We start from the raw sequence: 18,918 nt of genomic DNA on the forward strand, positions 1-18,918 counted from the left end.
CAAATTTAAAATAGGAGCTTAGGTATAATATCACATCACAAAGAAATGATAAAAGAAAATCCAATGGTCCCTGTTTCAATTAGCTATAATAAAATTAGATATATCGTATTAAAAAAAATGGATCGAAATTTACTTATAGATACCGTGATTCCCCTTCTAAAAAAAAATACCGTCAATTCCTTTAAAAACCTTCTTTGTAAAATAATTGAGATGATTTCAAATTGTAACTATTTAAGATTTTCTTTTACCTAAACTCATTAATTGTTTCTAATTTAAATACAATTGTATTGTATTTGTTGTTAATCGTATTTTTTTATTAGCATTTAGAACCTTGGAATAAGAGTGATATGAGTATTATAGTGCTTTGAAGGTACACAGGGACCTGGTTTGAACCTTATAGGCTTGTGGATCATGGTGTGGCCGTGTGGAATGAGGCTGGCGGAAACTCTTGGTGGCACAAGAGAGTTGGCGGTACCATGAGGTCCTTGGCCTTGGCTAGTCGGCGGCATCAAGGACTTGGGTTGGCGAAAAAAGGTCTTGGGCAGGTTGGCGACGTCATTAGGTTGGCAGTACCACCAGGTTGGCGACGTCATCAAGTTAGCGACGCTATCATGTTGGCAGAAAGACTTGTTTTATGGCCAAAATGAGTTGGTGCCAAGGCTTGTTTGATGGCTAAAATGAGTTGGCACAAAGGCTTATTTTATGCCCAAAATGAGTTGGCACCAAGGCTTGTTTTGTGCGCAAAAATGAGTTGAAGGAAAAGCCTATTTTGTGGTCAAAATGGGTTGGTGACGAGGCTCATTTGGTGGCAAAAATGAGTTGAAGAAAAACCTTATTTGATGGTCAAAATGAATTGAAGCAAACCTTATTCGGTGGCCAAAATGAGTTGAAGGAAAATCTTGTTTAGTCTTGGTCATGCACTTGGAGTTGGCAAAAAGTCATAGGGTTGACGCCATCAAGTTGACAGCAAGGATGGCCTTGGTCGCCATTTGAAGTTGGCGGCATGGTGTCTTGGTGGCATAGTTTGGGGTTGGCGGCTTCAATAATTGGTGGCAAGTGTTACTTAGCGGCGAGGTGTTGTCGGCCATCTTGAGTTGTCGGCAAAGTGTACTTGGCGGCCATAAATAATAGTTGGTGTCAAGAGGTTTGCAGCCAAGAGGGAGTTGGTGACAAGGACTTGGCGGCTAGGAGGGTTGGTGGCCTCATAGAGGTTGGCGACAAGGAGGGGGTTGGCGACAATGAGGCTTAGTTGAAGTTTTGTGGCCTTTTTGGGGCTTCATGGGCCCTTGTTTGTGAGCTTGTCTAAATTATTTTTCTCGTGACTTTGACATGAATATTTGTCAAAGGAGATGAGCTTGAGAACTTCATTGGATAGTCTCATTTGTGGGCTTGCTTGAGAGGCGTTTTGTGAGTGTTGGTTTGGAGCTTGACGCGTGAGTTTGTGGACTTTATTTTGAGTCGTTGTGATTGATCTAAAGATGTCTCTTAGATCTGATCTCTGATCGTCGCGTGGACTTGAGATTTGACTCGTTGACATGGTCTTGAGATGTGTCTTTTTAGACGTGGTCTCGAGTCGTTGTGTGGACTCAAAAATTGTCTCGTGGATTTGAGATATGTCTTTTTAGACGTGGTTTCGATATATGATTCGTCGTCGTGATCTTGAGTTGTTTCGCAAAACTTCTCCAGAGAGTTTGACTTTGAGCGCTCTGTTCATGGGCTTGAACCTTGTGCATTGGCTTGACTTATCGTTTTTTATTCTCAGGATGTAATTTTTACCTCGTAAAAATTCCGGCATAAAATTTGTCAATAAATACGTGTTTATTGACGTGTTTGTCAATAAACATAGTTATTTTTTGACAACTTTGTCAATAAATATTCCTAATTTATTTTAGAATTAAAAAGCAATTAATGAATTTTGATAAAAAAAAAAAGAGGAAGTATTTTGGAATGATCGTAACATGGTAATGGGCCTAAGAATAAAAATCTGGAAAAGCCCAATAAGTGAAAGTCTCACTCACCATGTTCTCTCGTGGTTAGCGATAGTAGCAGTACAGGTCGCTTGTTTCGTCTGTCTAGTCGAAAGAAAACCCTAGGCAAAGTCGGAAAGAGTGAGAGAGAGAGAAATCATGGCGTCGGCGTCGTACGAGGAGTCGGAGGCGGTGCCGGACTCGGTGAAGTCGTTCGTGGTGCACATGTACAGGCACATAAGGGAGAAGAACGTGTACGAGATCCACCAGATGTACGAGGGGTCGTTCCACACGCTGTCGGACCGGCACTTCAAGGACTCGCCGTGGCCGCCCGTGGAGGCCGTCGCTCCGTTCGTCGACAACGACCACGTCTTCTGCCTTCTCTACCGCGAGATGTGGTTCCGCCACCTCTTCGCCCGCCTCTCCCCCACCCTCCGCCACCGCATCGACTCCTGGGACAACTACATCAGCCTCTTCCAGGCACGCACTCATTATCACCCTTTTTCTTGTGATTGTGCTATGTGATTTTTGCCATGAAAATTCTCAAGCTTTCTGAAGAATGTGCTGATGGTTCTAATTTAGGGTTGTTTGATTATGAGACTTTTTATTTCCAGGGGCATATGTTTAGAACCTGGTAAGAGTTTGGGGCTTTTTGGCGAAAAGAAAGCAAGACTGTTAGTTTTCATTATTGTTTTTTTTAATTGATTATGTTAATTGAGTTTGGCACGAAAAATCTGAAGTTTTGCGAAGAATGGATAGTTTTGGAGGCATATATTTTCTATTGATATGTGTAGAATTTGGTAAAAGATTGGGGTTTTTTTTTATTTTTTTTATTACTTGAGAGGCTATATTTTCTACTGATGTGTGTAGATTTCGGTAGTAAAAGAAAAAAATTAGGGCCGTTTGATGAAGGGACTATTTATTTCCATGGGCATATGTTTAGATTCTGGTAAATGCCTTTGGAGTAGTCAAGTATTAGAGACATATGTATATAATCTGGCGAAAAGAATATGCAATTGTTGGTCATCGAAAAGAAATAAAATAGGGGTATCTGATTCTGATCAATTTATTTTGGGTTGATGACTAACTCGTAGAATTTGTTGGTGTACGGTTATAATCACCAGGTGGTCCTCCACGGGGTAGTGAACATGCAGCTCCCGAACCAGTGGCTGTGGGACATGGTGGACGAATTCGTGTACCAGTTCCAGAGCTTCTGCCAGTTCCGGGCGAAGCTGAAGTCGAAGTCGGAGCAGGACATAGCTCTGATGCGGGCCCACGACCAGGCGTGGAGCGTGTACGGAGTCCTGAACTTCCTTCAGGCGCTGGTCGAGAAGTCGGCCATTGTGGACGTCCTCCAGAGGGAGAAGGAAGGCACGGAGCAGTTCTCGGCCACGGACGGCTACGACTACGCCGGAGGCAGCAACGTCCTCAAAGTCCTCGGATACTTCAGTATGGTCGGCCTTCTTCGCGTCCATTGCCTCCTCGGAGACTACCAGACCGCCCTCAAGTGCCTCCTCCCCATCGACATCACCCAGCAGGGCGTCTACACCAGCGTCATCGGGAGCCACATCGCCACCATTTACCATTACGGCTTCGCCAACCTCATGCTCAGAAGGTACGGCTTTGACGGCCTCTCCAATGTTTCTTTTGAACATAATATATGAATTGGTGTTAGTTTATCAAAGGCCGACTATAAATATACACCAAACACTTGTTAAAGTTGATTCAATTCTTGGAATGCTTTTTAATAGTTTGGAATTGGTTTCCTAAACACTGCCTTCACTTTCTTTTTTGGTTAATATTGTATTGGTTAATGCATTTCATCCTCTTGACCCGTTGTTGTTGTTTTTATTCTTTCTCCTGTAGGTACACTGATTCGACCCGTTGGTTCTTTTTGTCTCTTACTCGTTTGGAGTATATTACGGCTGATTGGAAACATGTTTGAAGTTTTTGGCCATGCTTGACAAACTCGTTTAGTTGAATAGTAATATTCGAGTAGGCTATAAGAGTTGAATATCCTAATGTTTCTTTTGACGTAATATCTGAATTGGGGTTTGGAAGTTTTGTGGAATGATCTAATGGCTGTTCATCGGGTGAATTAGTCTTCAATCACTACAAATTCAATGTTTCCCAAATATTCCCTTGAATTTCCTCCTCTTGACCCGTTTCCGTTTATATTGTAGGTACACTGATGCAATTAGGGAGTTCAACAAGATCCTTCTATACATCTACAAAACGAAGCAGTACCATCAGAAATCTCCGCAGTACGAGCAGATTCTGAAGAAAAACGAGCAGATGTACGCCCTACTGGCGATCGGCCTCTCGCTCTGTCCTCAGGTCAAGCTCGTTGAGGAGACCGTCAACTCTCAGCTGAGAGAGAAGTACGGAGACAAGATGAACAGGATGCAGAGATACGATGACGAGGCGTTTGCCATCTACGATGAGCTCTTCTCCTACGCTTGTCCCAAGTTCATCACCCCTTCGGCTCCCAGTTTCGAGGAGCCTCTGGTCAATTACAATCAGGTACACCATTAGACAATATCCGATAATAAATTAGAGAAATTTCATTATGTGGATCTCAAAGTTAAACAAAATTTCAAGACTAGATCTCCTACTTCAAAAATATCTAAAAATGGACTTTTGTCCCTATTTCGGACAAAAATGCCCTTCTGACCATATAGCATCATACGCCATTAAATGTCACGACGGTCAGAAGGGTATTTTTGTCCGAAATAAGGACAAAAGTCTATTTTTAGATATTTTTAAGTAGGTCGTCTATTCTTTGATATTTTGTTAACTTTAAGGACCACATAATGAAATTTCTCGTATATAAGTAGCTTATGCCTACTATGTAGTGTAATGAGATTATGAATTTTGTTCGTCGTTCAGGATGCGTATAGGCTTCAGTTGAAACTCTTTCTGTATGAAGTGAAGCAACAGCAATTGTTATCGGGTGTCCGTACCTTTTTGAAAGTATACTCGAGCATCTCTCTCGGAAAGCTTGCAAGCTACATGGAAGTTGATGAGCCCACCTTGAGGTAAAACCTCATTTCTTTCGATTGCCTCTCTTGTGTGAGGAAATGAAATGCTTGAAAGAGAACATGAGTTTCCTTCATTCTTTTTATTATATATTTTATAACCATGGTGTCTCATGAATCACCCTTCCACTATTAGACCAACCTCTTTTAAGGATTTGTTTTGTTTATGCCTCTTTGTGGACGAAATGAGAAATTTGATAGAGTTTTACTTTGTATTGCGTCGCAGGACTATCTTGATGACATACAAGCATAAAACACACGCTGTTGACAGCGACGGAAAAGTTATCTCCAACGCTGATGTTGACTTCTACGTTGACGATGTGAGTCAATTATCATGTTTTAAATTTTTGCATATTTGCTATAATAAAAAGATGGGGGGCTTTGAAATCCCTTTAGTAATTTTATTTTAAATGAAATTTGAATTGGTTTATGAATGGCTTGTGGCAGGACATGGTATATGTGGTAGACACGAAATCCAAAAAGAGATATGGGGATTTTTTCTTGCGTCAGATTGTCAAGGTAAATGTTTGGCTTTCATTCTAGAATTTGCCAAAGTTTCTACATTCTTATACCAATAATATGGTTTAAACTTGATTTTTACAGCTTGAAGGAATGATGAGTGATCTTGATAGGGTAAAGCTGGAATGAGATTATCATAAGAATCCCTCCGACTTCTTGATCTTTTTTTTTTTTATCAATTATTAATTCGCCCACCTTTTTTTTTGTACAAGTGGTTCTAGATATTTATCATTTTAGTACACACTTAGAAACGGTTAAAAAAAACATCTCCTTTATTTGGTTTCCATAGAGGTTTGTATGCTTGAAATTTTGCCAATGAAACTGATGAGATACTTTTTAGAGTCTTTAACCCTCGTCTCTAGTTCATGGTTGATCTTTTTTTTTTTTTTTCGTTTATTTTAATACGATCGTGAATTCTGTATAAACAGTATCACCTTCGCAGTAAAACACGGGATTAATTAAAATAGAAACAATCAATCGATTTGCGACAAAATAAGTAGGAGAAGTAAATTTGTATTACTCCACAGCTAGAATATTATCCGATATAACTCGGTCCGGTCTCAAATAGTCAATTGCCCTGATAAAGACCAGACCTTGAAAAGTAAAGTTATTAAATACATAATGATTTAGTCTCATATCATCCAAGTACATAATGATATTATATTATGAGTTATGACCATCTACGCCAAGTAAATTAGTGTTACGTAACTGGTTAGGTACTGCTTTTCTGTAAAACAAATTGGAGTTATTGATTGACAATGCATTGGTCTTATTAATTACAAAAATTAGGTAAATAGCTAATTAAAACGTTTGTAGTTGATATATAGTCAACGTTTCGTAAATTTTAGATAAATGGTCATAAAGATGACGTGACCTAATAAATGGAAGTGACTATTTACCTAAGATTTACATATGCAAATATATGAAAATGGTTATTTATTTGAGATTTACAACACATTTGCTATTTAGTAATGTTAAATTATAAATGTGGTTATTTGTCTAATGATATTAAGTTTAATACTTGATAGGATTAAATTGGATCTTTTGACATGTCACCTTTCAATTAAAATGTAACACGTGATATGCATGATAAGAAGAAAAAGAAGACAGACAATTTTTAACACCAGTTTACTTTAAAAGTTTATTCATAAGTCTTTCTTATTTTTTTTCATCAGAGTTTTAAAGTAACTCAATCTTATTCGAATAATCTATTAACTTATTTAGAGAATTTATGGTGAGATTAAAATTAAGTGAGTTTATTTATTTATAAAATGAACAACTTGTTTAAGTTAGTAAATACGTTTTTGATATCTCAAGGGATATGTTTCATTAATTTTTTAGACGAGAAATGGTTTAAAATTAATAATTCGAAAAAAAGTTTGCTCAAATTTATAGTTCGCGTAAAAAAATGGTACTCGCCTAATAATTGAGAAAATTATTTGATCTAAAAAACTGCACCACAAAGCCTAATTAAATGTAGAATCTAATCTGAAATCTACTCACATGTTGCACCACACACATAACCTGGATCTAATTTTTTTATATTTTTTTTTATATTTTAGATGAGATGTAAATGCAATGAAACTGAATTTAGATGTTATAATTGTCACACAGCTTGTGCTTTTGCTCCTGTATTTGAACGTTAGGTACGAAAAAGAATTGAATAATTTAATCTGTCTAACCTCGAGTTTCTGTCAACCTAATCTATTCCAAAAAAATTGAAATAAAAAAAGAAAAAGAAAGAAAGAAAGCCTATGAGATATCACTAGAAAGGCAGGTTCAGGTCAAATAACCACTGGGCAAAATATAGAAGAGAAATGGCAGGTTGTGTAAGATGTCAAATGCAAAAATCAATAAGAGTGGTCAACCTTTTGGTCAACGTGTTTGGGGTGGCCATGATCGTCTACTCACTTTGGTTGCTCAAGAAATGGCAGATCGGAGTTTCTGAGCTTCCTACTACTCACTCCAATCTCATCAAGCCATGGTACAGTTTTTATTTTTATTTTTTTATAAAACAAGGAAAAAAAACTTGACACGCATATATTACTAACTGTGTGTATGGTGTTTATGAATGGATTTATGGAGAGACTGGTTGGTAAATTATCACAGGTTTATACATGCATGTTTAGGTGTGGGAATTGGCGTTTGTTTGAGCACTCTCTTCGGTCACATAGTCACTAACTCTATGAAGAATGGCTCTACACTCTTTTGCATAGTATCCTCTCACTATTTGTCTATTATTATTATAGTAATTTAGAAGAAAAAAAATTACTACAAAATTGTACCACACTTCAAATATTACTTGCTATACAATCTTACTATTATAACTGCTATGTGTTCAAAATCGAATTTTACAAATTACTTCGTTATCATTAAAAAAAAAAATATCAAGTATCTTATTCTATCATTATCATTTCTTGGTTATCTTTCTCAACATGGAGGTGTAAAAAATTAATTTGATATATGTCTAGAGGTATATGTAATTCTGAAATTTATTTGACAAAGTAAAATATACCATTCATTGAGTTGAATGGTTTAAAATTTTTCTTATAATCTTTTCAATATCCTTGACCATTGTATAGTACATTTTATTTATTTGCTCAATTGTATTGCTCCAAATTGTAGTAATTGTCACAGTTTTCTTCAAGATCAACTGGGTTTCGGTAAGCATTTATGTAGCATATCTATCTATATGTCTGGTCTATCTAATTCTTAATTTAATTTTCCCTCTAATGACACATTTTGTTTAGAAGCTGTCCAAGTACCTTGATCAAAATAGCGCAGCATTTGAGAGCCTAATGAAAATCAACGTCAGCATTTGTCGCTTGATCGTCATTATAGCTTTGATTCCACAGGTAAATATATTCTTTTTATTTGCATTTACAATTGACGCCAAACATAATTCATATTTTGGTTAGTAAGATGGACAAAGTTGAAAATTTCTCACTATATCCCTAACTAATTAGATTTTGTTAGTAAAATGTAGCAAACTTCTGTTCCAAAATAATCCATAACATGGATATTTTATCTAACAAAAACTACTCATACTCTTGAAAAATATGCTAATTATTTACCTTGAATGACTTGAATTATTTTTTTCTTTTCTTTTTTGCGTGCAGATATATGTGATGATATTAGGCATTATAGTTTGGGGCATAGGAAGAGAGACAATGAACAGTCCTTTAAACATCCCTGACTTTCGCCAATCTTTCCTTGTGGGACCCAACTCTCCAACAAACCTTCGTATCCATATATGCTGCGGAAATTTTATTCTTCTTAATTCACCAATCCAAGCACAACGAAATTCAACCCAACGATTTCTTCCATATATTATTGGTGTCTTTAGGACTCGCTTTCCTCCAAGAACGAGAGATATTGGTGGCTAAATGTAACAAAATCTCTCGAAGAATTTTATGACTAGCTTGACTAGATTAGAAGCTTTAGTTTACTTTAAATATTTTATTGGTGTCTTTTGATCGGGTTTTTTTTTTTTTTGATACTTTATGACGAAAATATCATGTTTGAAGTTTTTCTTATGAAAATAGCTTTTTTAATTTGTAAACTATCACTCTTGATTTTTCTTGATGTTTACCATTTTTTTAAAAATTTGTTTACTGTTTTACACTCTATTTAATTTTATTTACTGTTTACAATTTAATTTAGAAAGAAAATAATTGTTTTTATCGTTTGAAAACAACTATTTTGAAAAGGATTTGAAATAACACTTATTTTTAAAATATTACACTTAAAAATGTTATTTTTTTATAATTTCTTTTAAAATATAGTCGGGACACTTGCCCATGACATAGCCAAAAAGTATAATACATTAATATGTGATTGGTAAGGTATGTGGTTCGAATTCAAATAGAGGGTCAATACATAGTTATCTAAAATACCGTTATTAATGTATCTATCAAAGGATATAAAAATAATATAATAATAAAAAAAACTGTTTATGTTCATGTTCATACACTCAAAAGTCAAAATCCTAATCAGAAAAATCGTACTCAAAATTAAAAAAAAAAAAAAAAAAACGCTCAAAGAAATGATATAATAAAGACACACATTCTCGTTATGGTTACAGAAAAGTGACAACTTCGATATGAAATACTAAATACAATAGTAGATACCAAACTAGACATACTTAATTATTTCGAACAAAACAGTTAGACACAATTCTTGGTAAGATTTATTTTCTTTCTTAAATTTCAGCTACATATCTACGTTTAGATATCAAATGTTAGTCTAGTTGTAATTTTTTTAAGTCAATTTCAAACTTAATTTTAAAAAACTAATTAACATTCTATTTATTTTGATAAATCAGTCCTTTACCAAAATTAATGAATATAAATAAGGTTTAATATAAATATCAGAGACAATCGTGTAAAATACTAACTGATTAATGAGAACATATCACTAAATATAACTATATTTTAAATATAAAACTTTCAAAAGTTTTGTGGTTGTATATTTCAATGAGAGCGTATGGCTTCGTTCTTTCATGCTTTTGTTTTTTTTAGCATTTTTACAAATTCATTTAGAAATGATTTTTTTTTTACCAACAATTATCAATATAGCATGATATGATTTAATATACAACATTACAAGAAATAATCCCCATGACCTGGTCCTCTTACATATACAATTGTGAAATTGGTTGTAGTCTTCGTCATTTAACTCAAATAACACAAATAATAGTTCTTACATATCCCTGAAACTTAAAACAACATTAGAATACCAAACATATCTACAACTTATAATTTTGTCCAAACTAGAGGTAGAGTAATTATATCCTGAGTCCATTCTGGGCGATGATAAAACTTGCCTCCTTGGGCAAAAGAGAGTCATTTTGGAAATACATTCGTTTCAAAAAAATGTCAATGATGATTATTAGATAAATAGTTTCCTGTAATGGTTAGTATTTCTTTTAAAAAATGTACAAATTTTCTATTATTGTACAGCACAATAGGGCAACTGTTATTCTACTCTGTTGAATAGTGATAAAGCAAATTATTCAACTAAATGTATATATTTTTTTTAAAGCCAATATCAAATATTCTTTAAGCTACCCAACCTAATTCTCCTCCACATATATAGAACTTCAAACCGAGTAAAACGAATTAACCCAAAAAAAGCTACTAGAACAAAAGTACTGAAAGAACATATAATGTACCGAAATAAGAATATATAAATTTTACAAAGTTCCAAATATTAGAGAAAGGTGAACTTTTATTAATACTGTTATTACCTTGGACACCACAAGCAGTATGCTCCGCGCGTTGCAGCGTAATAATTAATATTTTAGTCTGGAAGAAGAAATATATAAAGATATGTCCAAAAATATCTAGGTTTCAAAAAAATGAATTTAAAGTTTTTTTAAAGACATTTGTATCTTTCTTATTAAAAATAATCGGTACGAATGACTTGTGTCTAGGATCCAATCTCTTCTTTTTTTCTAATAAACAAAAAGTTCATTAGGGAAATAACTAACTTAAACGTTTGGAATTGTTAAATAGCCAATGTTTCGTAAATATTAGGTAAATAATCACTCCATTTTATTTACATGTGTAATTTTACAGTAATGCCCATAATTTCATTTCCCGTCCAAACTAGTTTTGTTTTATTGTTAAATAAAAAAAATTAACCAAATAAATCAGGTAGTGAGTGCAAGAATCGAGGATATTAATTGAACAAATCCAAAACCACACACATTGCCTATTCGAATTCATAACATTTCAAAAAGAAAAAAGAAAAAAGTTTCGTATCATTAACATTGACGTTTAAAAAGCTTAACTGCAACATAACAGCGACGGTAAATATATGTAAATATACCGGTAAATATATGTAAAATTATGCGTGTACTGCAAAACATAAGAAAAAAATTAAGAACCACACCTGATTCCATCAAAGAAAACCCAGCCGTCGTGTGACCCATTGAAATTTCCAGACATTAGAGTGAAAAACAATAAAGCGATTGAAAAAGAAATATGAAAAAAAAGAAACTCTTAAAGCTGAATATTTGAAAATAAATACTAAATATCCACCGACATATATGGATACTTTCATATTTGAAAATCAACCACACGTAATAAAACAATTGCTAAAAAAGGAATTAATTAAAACTCCAGATTCGTTTAAAGTTTATTTGGGCACGAAAAAAAAATCAAATTTTAAACATAATTCGGAAAATACAAAATGGAGGGACACAACTGGAAAGTGCAAAAAATTCTGATAGGATCACGTCATATTAGTGGCTATTTACCTAATATTTACGAAACGTTGTCTATTTAGTAATGTCAAACGTTTAAATTGGTTATTTTGCTAATTTTTATATATAAAAAAAATCATTGTCCATTGAACAGTGATTTTGTCTCTAAAGATCAAACTTCTACTTTATATATAATAATAATAATAATAATAATAATAATATTGAAATATTTGCTAGTCAATCATCTACTTCCTTTAAAGGATTTAGTTCAAGTTTAATTTTATTAAGGAAATAGCTCATCAGGCTGAAATTAATTTAATTAATTGAATATTTAATTTAATTAACTTCGGTCTGGTGAACTATTTTCTTAATAAAATGAAACTTGAATTATTTTTTAAAAGAACGATGAGTTATTTAGTTACTAGTCTAATTGTCTCAAATAATATTTGTAAGATAGTGTTATGTTGTTCGATCCGATGAACTATTTTTTCAATTAAAAAATATTTTCATTGATATTTTAAAGGCGATAGATAGATCGGTCATCTCCTATTCTCCTTCCCTTTTATAATTACTAGTTATTTAATCCGATAAAAAAAAAATATACTAGTTATTTAATGAAAACAATGTATACTTAAAAAAACGATAATCCCATTAAAAAAAATTAAAAATTAAAAAGGATAAAAAAAGAAGAAAAAAAAGAAAGAAACATGCGACATTACCTTGAAGGCTTGAACGCATACACACTAAAGTCGTATTTGATTAATTCTTCTCTATACTCATGGATTACCTTGCTGAGAAAGTGGTGTCCGATTCTTTCTTCTCTGATGTCCCTCTCGTTCCTGAACCCCCAGTTTATGCGGTAATCATACATATGTTATTTTCCCTTCTTCTTCCCAATATATACACATGTAATTCTTTTTTATTTATTTATAAACAAACAGGTTATGTCTGCTTATGGCAAAGACAAGAACCCATGTAAGCTGAATTTGGGCGTCGGAGTCTACAGAACTGAGGTAATACTTCTATTTTTACTTCATCAAGTTTTGCCCACTTGAGAATTTGTTGACCCATAATAGTAAATGCTACTTAACAGATATAGAACAAGGATTGTACATTCTGATTTGGGCCTTTTATTTTTAAAACTTGTAAATATAGATACATTGGTGATAAATTAGAGACCTGCGAAACGAAGATTACTGTGTTTCTTTTGTTGATGTCTAAAAACAAAAAGTTAAACTCTTTTTTTGTTTTTCGTAATGGGATAATATTTAAAACAGGAAGGAAAGCCTTGTGTATTGAACGTGGTTAGGCAAGTGGAGAAGCTTCTGGCGGATGACACGTAAGAATCGTTTACTCGTTCAATCCATGATTTTTGGTGCAAGTGTTTGATTCTGTACTATGAACATGTTGGTAAAATCATGATTCATTTTCAGGTCTAGAAACAAGGAATATCTTCCCATAACCGGGATAACCGAATTCAACAAACTGAGCGCCGAGCTCATTTTGGGAGTAGACAGGTTTAAAAAAGGAAAAAAAAAAAAAAAAAAAAACTCCAGGCTGATCATCAATGTGTGGGCTTTTTTAAAAATATTTATTTATTTATCTATGTCTTGAATCTTGATTGATTGGAAAATAGCAAGGCTATCAAAGAGAGAAGAGTGAGTACCGTTCAGTGTGTGGCTGGTTGTGGAGCACTGAGAGTTGGAGCTGAGTTTTTGGCAAAACATTACCACCGAGTATGATAATTGTGCTTTGCTTTGCTATACTCAATTTCAATAGCTCATCTGTTTTTCTTTTTTCTGTTCAGAAAACAGTTTATATTCCTGAGCCAACATACCAAAACCATCCGAATTTTTTCACCTCGGTTGGTCTCGTCGTGAAGACGTACCGGTACTACGACCCAAGAACACGTCGACTTGACTTTCAAGGTAAAAATAAAAAATATGCACCCATGAATCTCTTATCAATTTTTTTATTTCTTTTCGTTTACACTATACATAGGCTTGTTGGAAGACCTTTCTCTAATTCCATGTGGAGATATCGTGCTTCTCCAAGCATGTGGTCACAACCCGACCGGCATTGACCCAACGGTTGACCAGTGGGACCAAATAAGACACGCAATTAGGTCAAAAGGGTTGTTGCCGTTTTTCGACTCTGCTTATCAGGTATACACAAATATTCCTCTTAAAAAATTAAAAGAGCAAATTTTTCAACACCAACTTTTTTTTTTCTTTCAAATTTGAAGTCCGTTTCTTAGGGGCTAGTGAGCGGAGACCCAGAGCAGGATGCGAAATCGATCCGCTTATTCGTAGCCGATGGTGAAGAGTGCCTCATAGCTCAGTCGTATTCAAAGAATATGGGACTTTACGGGGAACGTGTCGGTGCTCTTACCATTGTAAGCGACAAATATTGGTTTTATATTCAAGTTACTCCTAAGTTTCTGTTATCATATCGAGATTTGGAATGTTTGTTTTTCGAAAATACTTATTACCATTTAGTAGGTTTGTAAGGCGGCTGAAACGGTTTGCAAGGTCGAAAGCCAGCTGAAACTCGTGATCCGACCAATGTACTCGAACCCGCCACTTCACGGGGCTTCCATAGTAACCACAATTTTAAAGAATAGGTATCAACAACTATTTCGAAAAAGGAAAATAAAAAACGCCTTGTCAACTAGATTAAATTTTTTATATTCGGTTGAAAATCTGTCACTGGTTCGATTCAAATGTTCTTGAACCCCGAGCTTTCAGAGACATGTATAATGAGTGGAGACACGAGTTGAAGGCAATGACCGACCGACTTGTCAGAATTCGCCGAGAACTTGTTGCTGCGTTGCGTCATAAAGGCAAGCTTTCTTCTCTCTCTACGACTGCTTCTCTAAGTCGGCAGGAAAAAAGTTTTCCCACCATTTTTTTCGGGTCAATCTCAGTTCTCTCTCTAACATGTTTCTTGCTTCACAAGGCACACCTGGCGCATGGAATCACATTATCGAGCAGGTCGGAATGTACTCATTCTCGGGGCTAAATTCGGATCAAGTAGCTTTTATGACCAAAGACTACCATATCTACATGTCCTCTGACGGGTACAAATAATTTCACCCCTAGATTTGTTTTCCTCGTTAATCCTTGCTTATGAGGTACTCCAACAAAAACCATTAATGGTCAGTGGTAACACATGAAATGCATTTGCTAAATAAAGTTACCAAATTTTTATTCAAATTTTTTTACAACATGAATAAGTGTTGGCATTTACGCTTGTGCAGGAGAATCAACATGGCTAGTCTTGGCTCTGCCACAATACCTCATCTTGCTGAGGCAATTCATGCAGCCATTACTCTTCCTCCTTAAATTAAAATAGTCTTAGCACACGACATTTCCTTTTTTTTTCCCAGAGAGAACATATGTGGTGAATTGGTGCAATGTATTATTAATTTTCTTTTGTTAAGTAACATGATTCTCAGACGCTGACAAGACCCTTAATATTCCATTACTAATAAATAGAAAATACAATGATAGTTACAAGCTTTGGAGAGAGGCTTGTTCTCTCCCAAAATAAACACCCCAATTTTTCACTCAATATTTGCTTATCTCCTCCTTTCACTATTCCCTTATTTATTCTAACTAACTACTAAATCCTAAGTATTCCCAACTACGACACTACCCTTGAGGTCCTAACATAATGCTACCAAGTAGTTTGAAGTCAAAGCCTAATAAAGTTTCATGCGCTTTCGTTGTTTAGGCCTCGCCATAACACATTTATTAAGATGCAAATTTGGAAACTATAAAAAATTATGAAAATAAAAATAAAATTAAAACAGCTGGTAAATAGAGGGATCCGTGTAAAAACAATGTAGTTTGTGGAGGCTCAACTTTAGCAACCTGACTCGCTGCAGCGTTGGATGACTGTGGCGTATCTAATCAAAGACAATAATTAAGGTACTAGGAGATTCGGGTCGGGTTCAGACTCAACACTCACTCCGGCCCTAACCCACGGGTTTCGTTCCGCTCAAGTCCAACCAATGAGGGTCTCCATCGAGTCCTAATTCTCAGTTCGGCTCGTCCTCGTTGAGTCCACATAGCCCCAAAGTCCCTGAGCTTGGGATCACCCCCTGGTTAAGATTCATTGATTTTCAAGTGTTGGTTTCCATCTTTACTCATTCAACGTGGTTATTAAACATCAGATTATTGATTCTGTCAATGCCAATATCTGAAATGGGTTCGATCGGCTGATCATCTCCCTCCTTTGAAGCCATGAAAGTGGAGGGTTCTCTGTTGAATTCATCTGCAGAAGATAGTAGGAACTATTATATAGCACGAGCAAATTGAGCACGAAACACGCCAAAACAAATCATAAAAGTTTTTGAGAAAAAAAATACCAACCATTTGAGAATATTTCTGGGTAAAGAAATTCAAGGCTCACCAAATACAGTGTTGATGGAGGTGATGGAAGGAGTGGACATGAAGTTGAGGCCAATATAAAATGCCAATGCCAATACTATCGTCACCATTGCATAAGTTGGCACAGCCAATGCCCAATATCTGAAAAAGATGAATTCAACGATTTATCTTCAGATCTTACTGGGGTTTTTTCTAGTTCATTTCTCAAGCCTATGCTTCATCACAAAAGCTATCTGGTCATTTGCAACATCACATTATTGGCGAAAAAGTTTCCACTCTACATTTTATCATCTTCTCAGTATCTACACAACGTTTCAGAAAAAGTAAAAAAGAAAAGGTTATATTCTGCCTATAATTTAGGAAAACCATGGTTATAAACACTTTTTCTAGGGAAAGATAAAATCCCAAATAATTTATGTTTTTATCACTCTTAGTTAGATCAACCTCACAACACATTTATTTCACCCCCAAACATACACTTACCCAAACAAAATGGTGTAACAAAAACAAAACTATACATCGATAACTTGTCAAAAACTCAATAACCAAACTACGAAATACTTGTGACCCTGCTTATGGTAGACCAGAATTTTAAAACTATTCAAGAACTAAAGATGTCAAAGAGAAACCTAACTGACCTGTTAGGATAGTAGAAAATCCCAATAGAATGAAGCCATGACTCGGGAAAATATGCCCATAATAAGAAAACAGCTGTACAAAAAAAACCATGAATATTTTTTTGTATGACCATCTGAGAAAACAGCTGTACAAAAAAACCCTGTTGAAGAATAACCATCTACGATTCCTGATTATTTTTTCCCCAACGAAAAATAAGTGAACAATAGCCTATCGAAGTCTAAATACATTCACAATAATCTAATGGAAAGCCAAAATCGAGTATGAACTGATTCACCCAGGAAGAAGTTTGAAAAAGAGAAAAGAAAAAAATGATGTTTTAGTTTTAAATTAAAAAATATTTCGAAGCCGAGTAATAAATTGCACCTGTAGCAACGATGGTTGTGATCGACCCTACAAAACCATAAACTTCTGAAGTTTTGGGGCCGTGTTCTTTAGGTAATTCAAATCCAGATACCTTGCTAGCACGATCTTCGAACGACACACTTGCCCGTCTGCTCTTCGATATGCTATGGATTCTTCTCGGGCTACTCACAGAACAAGAATCTTCCATTACTGCTCTTTCAACTATCTTAACGTCTCAAATCCAACAATGCAACCTTTTCACACACAAATAAAATGCAAAACTCTTATTCAAGGCCCAAATCTGGATTAACGTATACATGTTATGTGAATACACAAAATGGCCCACCATTGTTACCAGCGCTTAGAAAAATTATTACTTGACAGCTAAAAGCATAAAATTTTGAAGTTTTAAGGAGTGTCTAGTAATTGTATTAGTATTTACACAATATATTTAAAGGGTTTCTGAAGAGGAGTTGTACATATGTTTATCATATACATAATATATAATATGAAAAGATACGTAGCGGAAGTATAATTAGTAGCGGAAGTACAATTAATAACTTGTAAATACGGAAAATATTTAAGCCGTTCACCTAGCTGAACGTCTCTTGCCAATACGGAAAACATTAGTCAACAAGAATCAGCCTTCATTTTCACCATATATACAAAATTCCAAAACACGATAATCCCTAAATCACCGTGAAATTTTCGGATGAAAGTGGTCCGATTCGAAAGCGTTTGCAAGTCATGGAAGTCTCTGATAACCGACCAGAGGTTCCTCAACCAGCGCCGCCGAGAAAACACCCACAGAAGCGTGAATGACACAGCTCAAGGCCCGAATTATTATCTCGGGTTCAGGCTAAAAGGAGAGTGAAAAGATAGTTCTTGATGCTATAATGACGGAGCGCGAGGCCAGGAAATACGAGAAACAAAAAATTTGCTTCTTCACCTGTGAATTCGGGATTCTGGAAAAAAAAAAAAAAAAAAACAAACAAACAAACAAACAAACAAATCGGATATCAAGGTTTCTTACCATAAATCAAACTCTGGCGCGGGGAAATTCCGATTAAGATTTTCTTCCTCACCTGTGAATTCGGGAATTGTAAATCCACGAGAATGAATACGGAATTGTCAATCCAAAATCAAGACTTGGACTTGCTTCATCACATGTGAATTGGTAATTCTAAATCAACGACAATGAATACGAAAAAAAAAAAAAAAAAAAAAAAAAAAAAAGCAATCAGATATCGGGCCTCCTTCCCCTCAATCGAACTCTGGCGGCGACGGGGGTGTATAAGGCCTCCCTTTGTCACTAGACTCACTACTTACAAAATTCTTTTTTTTTTTTTTCTTTTTATTTTCCTACATTTGTTAGTTTCTCTACTTGATATAGTTGATGATTGCTTTTAGAAAACTATTTTGTAGGTTTTTTTTTATTAAAGATTTTGTTTCTCTCTATCATGGCTTAGCCTTCTGCTTTCGGAATTTCATTAGAAGATTTTCAAGTTAATACCAGCCTAGTAAAAATAATTTACTATAAAATAGAAACATATTCTGTTTTTGTTCCAAGTTTTATTTATTAAATAAACTTTTTATTCGTAGGCTCATTTTTAAATCAGTTCGAATCATTTCTTCAAGGAATCTGCTTCCGAATTCGCGAACTTCTTATGAAAATTTTTATGAATTTTTTAGTAAATTAAAATTATGAGATGGAGCTTTCTTGATGTTTTCTTATTTGACATAATTGATGATTGCATTTTATGTTTTTGTGCAGGTTCTTCTTATTAAAAATTATGTTATCTTTGTGATGG

The 18,918-nt window shown here is 34.8% G+C and overlaps 4 protein-coding genes across 6 annotated transcripts; 3 read left to right on the forward strand and 1 right to left on the reverse strand.

The window, feature by feature from the left end:
• Window positions 1-2,012: 2,012 nt before the first annotated feature.
• Window positions 2,013-5,873, forward strand: LOC149390835 (uncharacterized). Its single transcript, XM_089620829.1, has 7 exons — window positions 2,013-2,447; window positions 3,092-3,582; window positions 4,151-4,490; window positions 4,857-5,005; window positions 5,232-5,325; window positions 5,453-5,524; window positions 5,609-5,873. Exons 1-7 carry the CDS (start codon window positions 2,127-2,129, stop codon window positions 5,651-5,653), a joined length of 1,512 nt encoding a protein of 503 aa, XP_089476955.1. The 5' UTR covers window positions 2,013-2,126; the 3' UTR covers window positions 5,654-5,873.
• A 1,449-nt stretch (window positions 5,874-7,322) lies between these two features.
• Window positions 7,323-8,997, forward strand: LOC149390836 (tetraspanin-19-like). The gene is made up of 5 exons (XM_089620831.1): window positions 7,323-7,508; window positions 7,634-7,739; window positions 8,107-8,187; window positions 8,275-8,379; window positions 8,644-8,997. The coding sequence occupies exons 1-5, from the start codon at window positions 7,342-7,344 to the stop codon at window positions 8,908-8,910; spliced, it is 726 nt and encodes a 241-aa protein (XP_089476957.1). The 5' UTR covers window positions 7,323-7,341; the 3' UTR covers window positions 8,911-8,997.
• Window positions 8,998-12,274: 3,277 nt separating this feature from the next.
• LOC149390837 (aspartate aminotransferase, cytoplasmic-like) lies at window positions 12,275-15,286 on the forward strand. The gene is made up of 12 exons (XM_089620830.1): window positions 12,275-12,591; window positions 12,674-12,745; window positions 13,010-13,071; window positions 13,166-13,249; window positions 13,369-13,468; window positions 13,540-13,660; window positions 13,734-13,897; window positions 13,990-14,127; window positions 14,234-14,355; window positions 14,480-14,574; window positions 14,691-14,811; window positions 14,992-15,286. Exons 1-12 carry the CDS (start codon window positions 12,511-12,513, stop codon window positions 15,074-15,076), a joined length of 1,245 nt encoding a protein of 414 aa, XP_089476956.1. The 5' UTR covers window positions 12,275-12,510; the 3' UTR covers window positions 15,077-15,286.
• A 14-nt stretch (window positions 15,287-15,300) lies between these two features.
• Window positions 15,301-18,482, reverse strand: LOC149390838 (phosphatidylinositol N-acetylglucosaminyltransferase subunit P-like). Of its 3 annotated transcripts, none has more exons than XM_089620833.1 (6): window positions 18,193-18,481; window positions 17,806-18,072; window positions 17,129-17,361; window positions 16,765-16,837; window positions 16,149-16,267; window positions 15,301-16,010 (listed from the first exon to the last, which is right to left on the reverse strand). In XM_089620833.1, the coding sequence occupies exons 3-6, from the start codon at window positions 17,313-17,315 to the stop codon at window positions 15,883-15,885; spliced, it is 507 nt and encodes a 168-aa protein (XP_089476959.1). In that variant the 5' UTR covers window positions 17,316-17,361; window positions 17,806-18,072; window positions 18,193-18,481; the 3' UTR covers window positions 15,301-15,882. The 3 variants fall into 3 exon arrangements, with proteins under 3 accessions (XP_089476959.1, XP_089476958.1, XP_089476960.1); XM_089620832.1 differs by having other exon boundaries at window positions 17,701-18,072; window positions 18,193-18,479; XM_089620834.1 differs by lacking the exon at window positions 17,806-18,072 and having other exon boundaries at window positions 18,141-18,482.
• Between the last annotated feature and the right edge of the window lie 436 nt (window positions 18,483-18,918).

Source organism: Urtica dioica, chromosome 7, assembly GCF_054948205.1.
Source record: "Urtica dioica subsp. dioica isolate 48M chromosome 7, U.dioica_male_clone48M_v1_H2, whole genome shotgun sequence".
NCBI classification, from domain to species: Eukaryota; Viridiplantae; Streptophyta; class Magnoliopsida; order Rosales; family Urticaceae; genus Urtica; species Urtica dioica.